This window comes from Engystomops pustulosus, chromosome 5 (genome assembly GCF_040894005.1).
Source record: "Engystomops pustulosus chromosome 5, aEngPut4.maternal, whole genome shotgun sequence".
Lineage (NCBI taxonomy): Eukaryota > Metazoa > Chordata > Amphibia > Anura > Leptodactylidae > Engystomops > Engystomops pustulosus.
This window is the reverse complement of record NC_092415.1, coordinates 41,728,465-41,740,656: the sequence shown is the minus strand read 5'-3', so window position 1 is coordinate 41,740,656 and position 12,192 is coordinate 41,728,465. Positions and strand designations below refer to the sequence as shown.

The following is a 12,192-nucleotide window of genomic DNA, read 5'->3' as shown; positions in this document are numbered from 1 at the left end:
GGGGCAGGCAGGCTGTATACTACAGGGGGCAGGCAGGCTATACACTACAGGGGCTGGGAGGCTATACACTACAGGGGCCTGGCAGGCTATACACTACAGGGGCCTGGCAGGCTATATACTACAGGGGGCAGGCAGGCTATACACTACAGGGGGCAGGCAGGCTGTATACTACAGGGGGCAGGCAGGCTATACACTACAGGGGGCTGCCAGGCTATATACTACAGGGGGCAGGCAGGCTATACACTACAGGGGGCAGGCAGGCTGTATACTACAGGGGGCAGGCAGGCTATACACTACAGGGGCTGGGAGGCTATACACTACAGGGGCCTGGCAGGCTATACACTACAGGGGCCTGGCAGGCTATATACTACAGGGGGCAGGCAGGCTATACACTACAGGGGGCAGGCAGGCTGTATACTACAGGGGGCAGGCAGGCTATACACTACAGGGGGCTGCCAGGCTATATACTACAGGGGGCAGGCAGGCTATACACTACAGGGGGCAGGCAGGCTATACACTACAGGGGGCAGGCAGGCTATACACTACAGGGGGCAGGCAGGCTATACACTACAGGGGGCAGGCAGGCTATACACTACAGGGGGCTGGCAGGCTATACACTACAGGTGGCAGCCAGGCTATACACTACAGGGGGCAGGCAGGCTATACACTACTGGGGGCAGGCAGGCTATACACTACAGGGGGCAGGCAGGCTATACACTACAGGGGGCAGCCAGGCTATATACTACAGGTGGCAGCCAGGCTATACACTACAGGTGGCAGCCAGGCTATACACTACAGGGGGCAGGCAGGCTATACACTACTGGGGGCAGGCAGGATATACACTACTGGGGGCAGGCAGGATATACACTACTGGGGGCAGGCAGGATATACACTACTGGGGGCAGGCAGGATATACACTACTGGGGGCAGGCAGGCTATACACTACTGGGGGCAGGCTATATACTACAGGTGGCTGGCAGGCTATATACTACAGGGGGCAGACAGGCTATACACTACAGGGGGCTGCCAGGCTATATACTACAGGGGGCTGCCAGGCTATATACTACAGGGGGCCGCCAGGCTATACACTACAGGGGGCAGGCAGGCTATACACTACTGGGGGCAGGCAGGATATACACTACTGGGGGCAGGCAGGCTATACACTACTGGGGGCAGGCTATATACTACAGGTGGATGGCAGGCTATACAATACAGGGAGCAGGCTATACACTACAGGGAGCAGGCTATAAACTACAGGGGCTGGCAGGAAGATTTTCTAGGTTTTTGGTGGTAAAATTAGGTGCCTCAGCTAATACTCGGGTCAGCTAATACTCAAGTATACACAGGCAGTCCCTGGGTTAAGTACAAGATAGATACAAATTTAACTTAAAGGGAACCTACCACCCCGATTCTACATATAAAGGTAGAAGGGGTGGTAGGTGGATGAATGGGACGTGAGGATAGCCCTTTTTGTGCTAATCCTCACGTCCCGGCTATCTTTTTATAAAGTTTATTGCGGGCATATGCAAATTTATTTATGCGGCTACTGGGGCGTGGAGTAGCCGGACATGAGGCTACTAGTCGCGGCTACTCCACGCCCCAGTAGCCACATTACTCCTCCTACCATTTCATCTTCGGCGCGCAGCTCCTCGTAGCTGCGCGCCCTCGTCCGAGTCCCCCGGCATCTGCGGCCTACTGCGCATGCGCAGTAGCTCCGGCCCCGGAGCCACGGCTGCGCAGCCAAAGGCCTGGGTTCTGCGCATGCGCAGAACGCAGGGGACTCAGACGAGGGCGCGCAGCTATGAGGAGCTGCGCGCTGAAGATTAAATGGTAGGCAGAGTAACGTGGCTACTGGGGCGTGGAGTAGCCGCGACTAGTAGCCTCATGTCCGGCTACTCCACGCCCCAGTAGCCGCATAAAAAATTTGCATATGCCCGCAGTAAACTTTATAAAAAGATAGCCGGGACGTGAGGATTAGCACAAAAAGGGCTATCCTCACGTCCCATTCATCCACCTACCACCCCTTCTACCTTTATAGGTAGAATCGGGGTGGTAGGTTCCCTTTAAGAACCTAAGTCAGAACTGTATATGTTATAGTTGTAACCCCAGCCAAATTCTTTTTTGTCTCTCTGACAAATGGATTTAAAAAATGTTGGATTGTCATAAGAACCAGGATTTACACTAAAGCTTCATTACGGACACCATTGATAACTGTTACAGCTGTTTATAGTAGCCTAGGACTAAAGCACAATAAATTACCAACATCCAGAGGTCCACTTGTAACTATGGGTAGTCTGTAAGTCGAGTGTTCTTAAGTAGGGACCCGCCTGTACGGTACTTGTATTTTTTAAATTAGTTGCAAATTGAATAGAATATATATTCACAAAGTTTTAATTTTTTTTTTCATTTGAAATAATCATTTTCTCCTTCAAACTTTGCTTTCATCAAAGAGTGTTCCATTTGCTGCAATTCTTTGGCCTCTAGCTGGTAATCTGAGGAGATCTGGAGAAATTTCTTCTCATGGTTCCAGAAGCCCCTCCCACAAGTTGGATCGGCTTGATGGGCACTTTTGCGTACCATACGGTCAAGCTGCTCCCACAACAGCTCAATGGGGTTGAGATCTGGTGACTGGGCTGCCACTCTATTACAGATAGAATACCAGCTGCTGCTTCTTCCCTAAATAGTGCTTCGGGTCATTGTCCTGCTGTAGGATGATATTGGCTCCAATCAAGCGCTGTCCACGGGGAATGGCATTGTGTTGCCAAGTGGAGTGATAAACCTTCCTTATTCAAAATCCCTTTAACCTTGTACAAATCTCAACTTTACCAGCACCAAAGCAATCCCAGACCATCACATGACTTCCACCATACTTGACAGACGGTGCCAGGCATCTTCAAGTAACTTTACAGTTGTTCTGCGTCTCACAAATGTTCTTGTGTGATCCAAACACCTCAAACATATATACGTCTGTCCATAACACTTTTGAATCTTCCTCTGGCCAATGTCTGTGTTCTTTTGCCGGGTCTGGTGTTTAGTGGGTACTATTTAATGAAGTTGCCAGTTGAGGACCTGTGAGGCATCAGTTTCTCAAACTAGAGACTCTAATGTACTAGTCTTGTTGCTTAGTTGTGCAGTGGAGCCTCCCACTTCTTCTTCTACTCTGGTTAGAGCCTGTTTGTGCTCTCCTCTGAAGGTTGCCATTGTGAGAGTTCTATAGAACAAACAAATGTGAGGCTCCAGATTCTCCACCGGCTCAAAAGAAGGTCAGTTTTATAGCTTCTTTAATCAGCCAAACTGTTTTCAGCTGTGTAAGCATACTTCAACAAGGGTTTTCTAAAATTCATTAGCCTTTTTACACAGTTAGGATGCACAATATGGACTGGTGGTTGTTGGAAATGGGCCTATATACACCTATGTAGATATTGCATTAAAAAACAGATGTTTGCAGCTAGAATAGTCATGTACCACATTAACAATGTATAGGATGTATTTATGGTTCATTTAATGTTAGCTACATTGAAAGAAAATGTGCTTTCAAAGATAAGGACATTTCTTAGTGACCCCAAACTTTTAAGCGGTTATACCGCTTATCCTTTGGTTTTTCCCTATTCGTCCTTGCAATCTGTGTCTGAAGAAGATCCCACAACTCATTTGTTTACTTCACAGTGCACACGTGCTAGTTCTGACAGCAGGAACTACAAGCCAAATGTGCACCGATACCATCACTCTACTTCCTCCATGCATTATCACATTAGTGATAGTCTGACTAACCAATCTACAGGCGCCTTTCAAGAAACTCAACCCGTCAATATAGTGATTGGGTGAGTACCGTTTAGGTTTAGATATAAGTCCAGTGGAAACACTATACTGTATTCAGTCCATATGACCCGAAAAGTGTTAATAGGACATTGATACACGTTCCAATTGATGGAATGTAAGTTTTTGATATGCTATTTATTATTTAGAAATAAAAAGTATCTTTGAGAGACAATCTTGGCTTTCTCCCGATTGTACCTATAGCGCTCCAGCAGTGCTCTTTTTTCTGTTTCTGATACGTACCATTTCCGTTGCCTTAGGCGGTTTGGTTTTTTGAGCCGTGGATGCTGCTTTGGTCGCCTGTAGAGAGCTAGCGTCTCATTCTCTCACAAAGCGCGAGTTTTTAACTGGACCCCGGGATGGGAGGAGCCATGCCTTGTATCAAGAAATAATCAGGTGAGCACATACTAAATACTATCTTTGGAGCACCGTTGATAAACTTTATCACCCGAGGTGCCGTCCTCTGTGTTTCCCGTTTTTGTCCTTCTAATGCATCTAATAACTAACTGACACAATAATAATGGGGCGGGGTTCCCTGACAACCTGAGAGAGAGAAGAGTCACAGATGCCAAAAAAAAAGAAAAAAGACAGCGACCTTTGTATTTACCAAGTATTGAACTAAATGATGCATGCCGCCCAGGGTCCTGGTGTGTAGGATCCGAGGTCCAACGAAAGAAGAAAAGGCCACAGCATACAATGTAATGAAAGAGGTGATAAACCTTTATTCACACAGGCATGAAAAAACTGCAAATCCAAACGTTGCAGTTTTTTCATGCCTGTGTGAATAAAGTTTTATCCCCTTTTTCATTACATTGGATGCTGTGGCCTTTTCTTCTTCAGTCACAGATACCAGACATGAGTCACATAAGCTAATTTGCATATCAGAAAACCATCTGAAATTAAGATACAGGGCAGCTAATTTAAGGCGACTTGGGAAGGACTTCTAACCCTTTATCAGCAGGTATTTTTAGTCTGGGGGGAGCAAAATCTGGTGACAGATCGTCTTAAAACAAAAGACAGCACCAGTGTTGGGTATAACCCCACAAAAACTTCTCAATAACTTGTCATGTGGCCAGGAACATCTGTTACAGCTGACCACGACGTTTCATGGTTTCATGCTGTTGACAGGTTGACTTGCTTGCTGAGGTGACATCCTACTCCTCCAGAAGGGCGACCCACAGATCTTTTAGGTTGTGGGCAAGGAGTTACAAGCCTCTATATGGTGACTCACCTAGTCCCCCTAGGATTTCAATGGGATTCAGGTGTTACGAAAGTACAGGACACTGCATGTGAGATCCCCAGTATCCAGCCATTCCCTAATGATGGGACCTTGATGAGCTGGGGCATTGTCCTCCGTGAAGATGAATTCAGGCCTTTGTTGTTCATGCAGAGGCACAAGGACTGGAATACTAGTTACTGTTATTCTAGTAGTATGGATGTCACTGTACCATTCACAAAGTGTAGAGGCCCATCTAGTGATAATAGTGACTGATGCAGAGCGCCCTCTTTGGCTGGACAAACTACCAAATACAGAAGGGTTTTTATTTTATTAGCATAATAAAATGGTATTCGAGGCTTTGGAGCTTAATATGTATGTTTTCAACAATTTTTACACTTTTATTTTGTCTACTATGATATTTTGGTAAATTATGGCTTTCAGCATAAAAGTATATAAGGTCCTGCCTCTGAAAAGTCTTACAGGAGAACCACCATCAAAATCTATCATGATAAACCAGGGGCACTTACTCATGGATCCGGGCACTGTGACTGTGGTAATCTACTTATATTTCTTATCCACGGCTTCCTTCCTTCTGAAATCAACTTTTAAAATGATAATGAGTGTGAGGGGCTACCCCCTGTTGTTACACTGGGCAGCAGGGCATCTCAGTCTCTCCCCTGCACTGCCTGTTATCACAGCAGCTGTGAGCACCTCGTGGGAAAGGGGAGTCATTAGCACAATTTTAAAAGTAGATTTTTGAAGAAAGGAGGTAACCGGTCTATCATGCTTGTTTTTGATGGTACATTTTCAATAATATAAGATTAACCTTGGAAAGCCTAGGCACCTTCTCTAGGGCAGGCAGGGCCAGGCATCAGCACCCCTAATCTGGGGCTGGGGTTGCTGAATTTGAAGGCCCAGCAGACGGTAGATCACACTGTACCTGTAAAGGTTCATGAATGAAACCTGTGGCACCCTCCACCCTCAAGTCTTCTCCCGGTCTTCAGTGGAATGAGGCAGGTGGTGTAAGGATGTGATCACCGGGCCACTCTCATCACCAATTGCATCTGTGTCTTAAAGACGCACCGTTTATTACTTTAGCCATGATTGGATGCCAGGTTGGTACCTGAGCAGGCGACAGGGGATCATCATGTTTTTTTTTGTCAGTTTTTGACCTTTTGACAGAAGGTGGCAAATCCTCTGCTTGTCTAAGTGTTGTAAGGGTGACCTAGTGACACTGCTGAGGTCACCCACACCCATAATACTTAGTATTCACATTCTGCTACTTGCATAACCTGGGCAGAATATCTCCAGCCCCCAGCAAGCAGAGATATTGAAACTAGTGAGGAATACTAGAAAGTTTCAGGATGAGGCCGTTATGATTAATATGACGCCCAGTTGACACCAGAAGCACATGCGGCTTGTGTGACCCGAGCATCCTCCTCACCTCATCCCCGGCCCTCCCCCGGGTGTTGCTGCAGTGTCTGCTCTGGGCGGGTCTGCTCCTGACGTCGCTTCCTTCCAACATGGCGAGGAGAAGAGCCGAGCTTCCCTGAGCAGCCTGCCCCGTCACACTGACAGCCGCCGCCGCTCCCCCGGATACGGATCTCCCTCCTCCCGCTACAGCCCGGGCGGTGATGGGGCCACCTCCACCTGCAGCCCAGCACAGCGCCCGACACTAGAGACCCCCGAGCCCGAGCAGTACACAGCCGCATCACAACATGTTCCTCACCCGAGCCCTGGAGAAGATCCTCAGCGACAAGGAGGTGAAGAGGGCGCACCACAGCCAGCTGCGCAAGGCCTGCGAGGTGGCGCTAGGTGAGCGGAGGGGGCGACACCGACCACGACTGACGACAGGAGGGGCCGCGGGTGACAATGGGGGACGGGAGGGGACGTCACTGTATTGTACTATGTCATCACTAATGCGTGTGTGACAGGAGGAGACGTCATCATTACTGTGTGTGACAGGGGGAGACGTCATACTAGTGTACAACGTCATCATTACTGTGTGTGTGAGACAGGAAGAGACGTCATCACTGCTGTGTGTGACAGGAAGAGACGTCATCACTGCTGTGTGTGACAGGAGGAGACGTCATCACTGCTGTGTGTGACAGGAGGAGACGTCATCACTGCTGTGTGTGACAGGAGGAGACGTCATGCTAGTGCAATATGGCATCACTATTTCATGACAGGAGGAGACATTAGTGAACAATGTCACTACTATTACGTGTGACACGAGGAGACATCACTAGTGTACAATGTCATCACTACTGTGTACAGGAGGAGACATCACTAGTGTACAATGTCATCACTACTGTGTACAGGAGGACACGTCACACTAGTACACACCATGATCACTACTGTGTACAGGAGGAGACATCACACTAGTGCACACCATGATCACTACTGTGTACAGGAGGAGACATCACACTAGTACACACCATGATCACTACTGTGTACAGGAGGAGACATCACACTAGTACACACCATGATCACTACTGTGTACAGGAGGAGACATCACACTAGTGCACACCATGATCACTACTGTGTACAGGAGGAGACATCACACTAGTGCACACCATGATCACTGCTGTGTACAGGAGGACACGTGACACTAGTGCACACCATGATCACTGCTGTGTGTGACAGGAGGACACGTGACACTAGTGCACACCATGATCACTGCTGTGTGTGACAGGAGGACACGTGACACTAGTGCACACCATGATCACTGCTGTGTGTGACAGTAGGACACGTGACACTAGTGCACACCATGATCACTGCTGTGTACAGGAGGAGACATCACACTAGTGCACACCATGATCACTGCTGTGTGTGACAGGAGGACACGTCACACTAGTACACACCATGATCACTGCTGTGTGTGACAGAAGGAGACATCACACTAGTGCACACCATGATCACTTCTGTGTACAGGAGGAGACATCACACTAGTGCACACCATGATCACTTCTGTGTACAGGAGGAGACATCACACTAGTACACACCATGATCACTGCTGTGTGTGATAGGAGGACACGTGACACTAGTGCACACCATGATCACTGCTGTGTGTGACAGGAGGACACGTGACACTAGTGCACACCATGATCACTGCTGTGTGTGACAGGAGGACACGTGACACTAGTGCACACCATGATCACTGCTGTGTGTGACAGGAGGACACGTGACACTAGTGCACACCATGATCACTGCTGTGTGTGACAGGAGGACACGTGACTCTAGTGCACACCATGATCACTGCTGTGTGTGACAGGAGGACACGTGACACTAGTGCACACCATGATCACTGCTGTGTGTGACAGGAGGACACGTGACACTAGTGCACACCATGATCACTGCTGTGTGTGACAGGAGGACACGTGACACTAGTGCACACCATGATCACTGCTGTGTGTGACAGGAGGACACGTGACACTAGTGCACACCATGATCACTGCTGTGTGTGACAGGAGGACACGTGACACTAGTGCACACCATGATCACTGCTGTGTGTGACAGGAGGACACGTGACACTAGTGCACACCATGATCACTGCTGTGTGTGACAGGAGGACACGTGACACTAGTGCACACCATGATCACTGCTGTGTGTGACAGGAGGACACGTGACACTAGTGCACACCATGATCACTGCTGTGTGTGACAGGAGGACACGTGACACTAGTGCACACCATGATCACTGCTGTGTGTGACAGGAGGACACGTGACACTAGTGCACACCATGATCACTGCTGTGTGTGACAGGAGGACACGTGACACTAGTGCACACCATGATCACTGCTGTGTGTGACAGGAGGACACGTGACACTAGTGCACACCATGATCACTGCTGTGTGTGACAGGAGGACACGTGACACTAGTGCACACCATGATCACTGCTGTGTGTGACAGGAGGACACGTGACACTAGTGCACACCATGATCACTGCTGTGTGTGACAGGAGGACACGTGACACTAGTGCACACCATGATCACTGCTGTGTACAGGAGGAGACATCACACTAGTACACACCATGATCACTGCTGTGTGTGACAGGAGGACACGTGACACTAGTGCACACCATGATCACTGCTGTGTGTGACAGGAGGACACGTGACACTAGTGCACACCATGATCACTGCTGTGTGTGACAGGAGGACACGTGACACTAGTGCACACCATGATCACTGCTGTGTGTGACAGGAGGACACGTGACACTAGTGCACACCATGATCACTGCTGTGTGTGACAGGAGGACACGTGACACTAGTGCACACCATGATCACTGCTGTGTGTGACAGGAGGACACGTCACACTAGTGCACACCATGATCACTGCTGTGTGTGACAGGAGGACACGTCACACTAGTGCACACCATGATCACTGCTGTGTGTGACAGGAGGACACGTCACACTAGTGCACACCATGATCACTGCTGTGTGTGACAGGAGGACACGTCACACTAGTGTACACCATGATCACTGCTGTGTGACATCCTCCTCCTGTCATAACTACACATAGCCACCAATAAATATACACAATTATGTCATCTCCTCCGTGTGTCAGACACCGCACATCGCACACTTGTGTGACGTCTCCTCCTGTCACACTTAGGTCACTAGTAATCACATTATACTCTAGTTTGATAGGAGGAGACGTCACTCTTGTGCACAATGTGATCACCGCTGTGTGTGACAGGAGGAGACGTCACAGTGTGGGCATTGAATGTATGTGTAGGATGAGTAGATGTCACACTAGTAAACATTGTGTGGTCACCGGTGGCTGCCATGTATGTGACAATACCTGACAGGGAAGGGCAGGCTGCTGCTGGCTACGCTAATGCACTTTGTGTGGCCAGTGGTGACACACAGGAGATGTCACACTAGTGTATAAAGTGTTGTCACTAGTGTCTACTGTACAGGAAGGGACATAATACTTAGTGTGAGGTCACTGGTTTCTGCTATGTGACAGGATGAGGAGACAATGTGGTCAGTGGTGACTTCTGGGTGACATGAGGAGGAGATGTCGCCCTGATACACACTATGTGGATCACAAGTAGAGCAGATAACACACATGTGGAGACGGTTTGTCAAAAAAAGTGGCGGACAAAGCAGCCAATCACATCACAGCTCTCATTTTCCAAAGGGCATTCCGAATCTGAGAACTGAAATCTGATTTGCTGTGGAGGCATGACTGTGACGTGGTCCTGGACATAACCTGTGAGCTCCTATATGGCACAGGGTCAGTATATGGCAGTGCCCAGAGCCTGTTGACCTGTGTATATGGCGATCCTCTCTATACAGACGCCATCTCATGTTATTGTTTCCAGATTTGTAGAATGTGTTGGAAAAAGTTTTATTTGGGAACATGGAGCTGTGCACTTAATATCGCATCTCTGTATGACATAAACCCCTATGTAGGCACCAGGGTAACAAGCTACTACCCTGCCAGGGCCTTGCTCCTATACATAGATCAATATTTTTCCGCCTTACACATTTATTTATGCGGCCTTCCTGATTCTGTTTTGGTCTTGGAGGATTAGATGCTTTGTTGATCAGTGTGAGGGATTATCAGTGTGACCGGTCACGGCGGTCGTATAGATGAACCTATAATACCGAATGGTCGTCTCTGACATCATCACGTCCAGGCCTTGGGTGTCCTGAACTGGGGATCACAGCAGGATAGCCGCCACCAACTCACCGGTGTCTGTCCTGCTGCCAATTATAGTCACAACATTGTGGATGAGAGGTTTGGGCCGCGGTCACACGTTGCATTTTTGTTACGTTTTGAAAGCTTTTCAAATGCATTAAGGCAAAACTTGTCCTATGAACACTCGCTTTATGCCTGATGCATTTGCAATTAATTTCAGAACATAAACAACTCTACTGAAATACAACGTCTGAACGCGGCCCTAGAGTGTCCTGCCTCTTAGGCTTTGCTGTTTTTTGCCATTAAAAATAGACTAAATTTCCAGTTATTTGTAGCAATAGCAAACTCTACTGAATTGGCCTACATGTAGTGCCCGGAGTACCACAGCTGTGGGTAACATTGCACACTACGGGGGAGATTTATCACAAGTGTCTGAGAACAGAACTGTTGTAGTTGCACATGGCAACCAATCAGAGCTCAGCTTTCATTTTACCACAACTGTAAAATGTAAGCTGAACTCTGACTGGTGTCCATGAGTAACTAGAACAGTTTTACCTCAGACACTTTTGATAAATCTCCCCCTAAGTCTCCATTTTATGATACAAATGATACGGATCATCTTTATACACAGTTTTAGCCATATTTTGTTCCTGGTGAATACCATATGATGTAGTTGTGGCTCTTGTTGCAGGCTGGTGTGGATGTAGTGGATATACAGTACAGGCGGTCCCCTACTTAAGGACACCCGACTTACAGACAACCCATAGTTACAGACGGACCCCTCTGCCCACTGTGACCTCTGGTGAAGCTCTCTGGATGCTTTAAAATAGTCCCAGATTGCAATAATCAGCTTAAAATTGTCTGCAATGAAGCTTTATTGATAATTCTTGGTCCTATTACAGCAAAAAAATTTGAAACTCCAATTGTCACTGGGGCAAAAAAAAAAAATTGTCGGGAACTACAATTATAAAGTATACAGTTTCGACTTACATACAAATTCAACTTAAGAACAAACCTACAGTCCCTATCTTGTATGTAACCCGGGGACTGCCTGTATATAGATTGTTTAGCTGTGTATTGTATCTTCCCTGGCTTCTCATAAGGTCATTTTCTGTTCTTTAATATATGAAGCATATTATGCAGTGGACACTGGGTCCTGGTTACTGATCACATACGTTTCAATGAAAATATATATGCGATCGGGACAAGTCCCACCCCCAGGCGTTCACATTTTGTTGCGATGCAAACGCCATGTGTCGGCCTAATCTAAAATTTGCATTAGGTACATTGTACTTTTTTTTAGGGATTGTAGGTTTTTACATTTGTTTTTGTCTCATTTTTGTGTTTAAAATTTTTCTCTGTCTGCCACTAGTATGCCATCTGTGTGCCAAAAAACGGAAGGCTGGCTTAAATGATTTCATTGGCTTCTTGCCTCTATTCTAACTTGGTCATGTGATGATTTTCTGGACATGTGTGTTGTGTCCAGAAAAAATGATCTGCAAAAATTTG

The 12,192-nt window shown here is 47.5% G+C and overlaps 1 protein-coding gene across 2 annotated transcripts in view; it reads left to right on the top strand.

Moving 5' to 3' along the window:
* The first annotated feature begins 6,717 nt into the window (after positions 1–6,717).
* Positions 6,718–12,192, top strand: part of ARFGEF1 (ARF guanine nucleotide exchange factor 1) — a 95,901-nt gene continuing 90,426 nt past the window's right edge. For both annotated transcript variants that reach the window (XM_072151740.1, XM_072151739.1), the window contains exon 1: positions 6,718–6,850. In XM_072151740.1, coding sequence (XP_072007841.1) covers positions 6,754–6,850 — 97 coding nt within the window. In that variant the 5' untranslated portion in view covers positions 6,718–6,753. The remainder of the gene's footprint in view (positions 6,851–12,192) is intronic.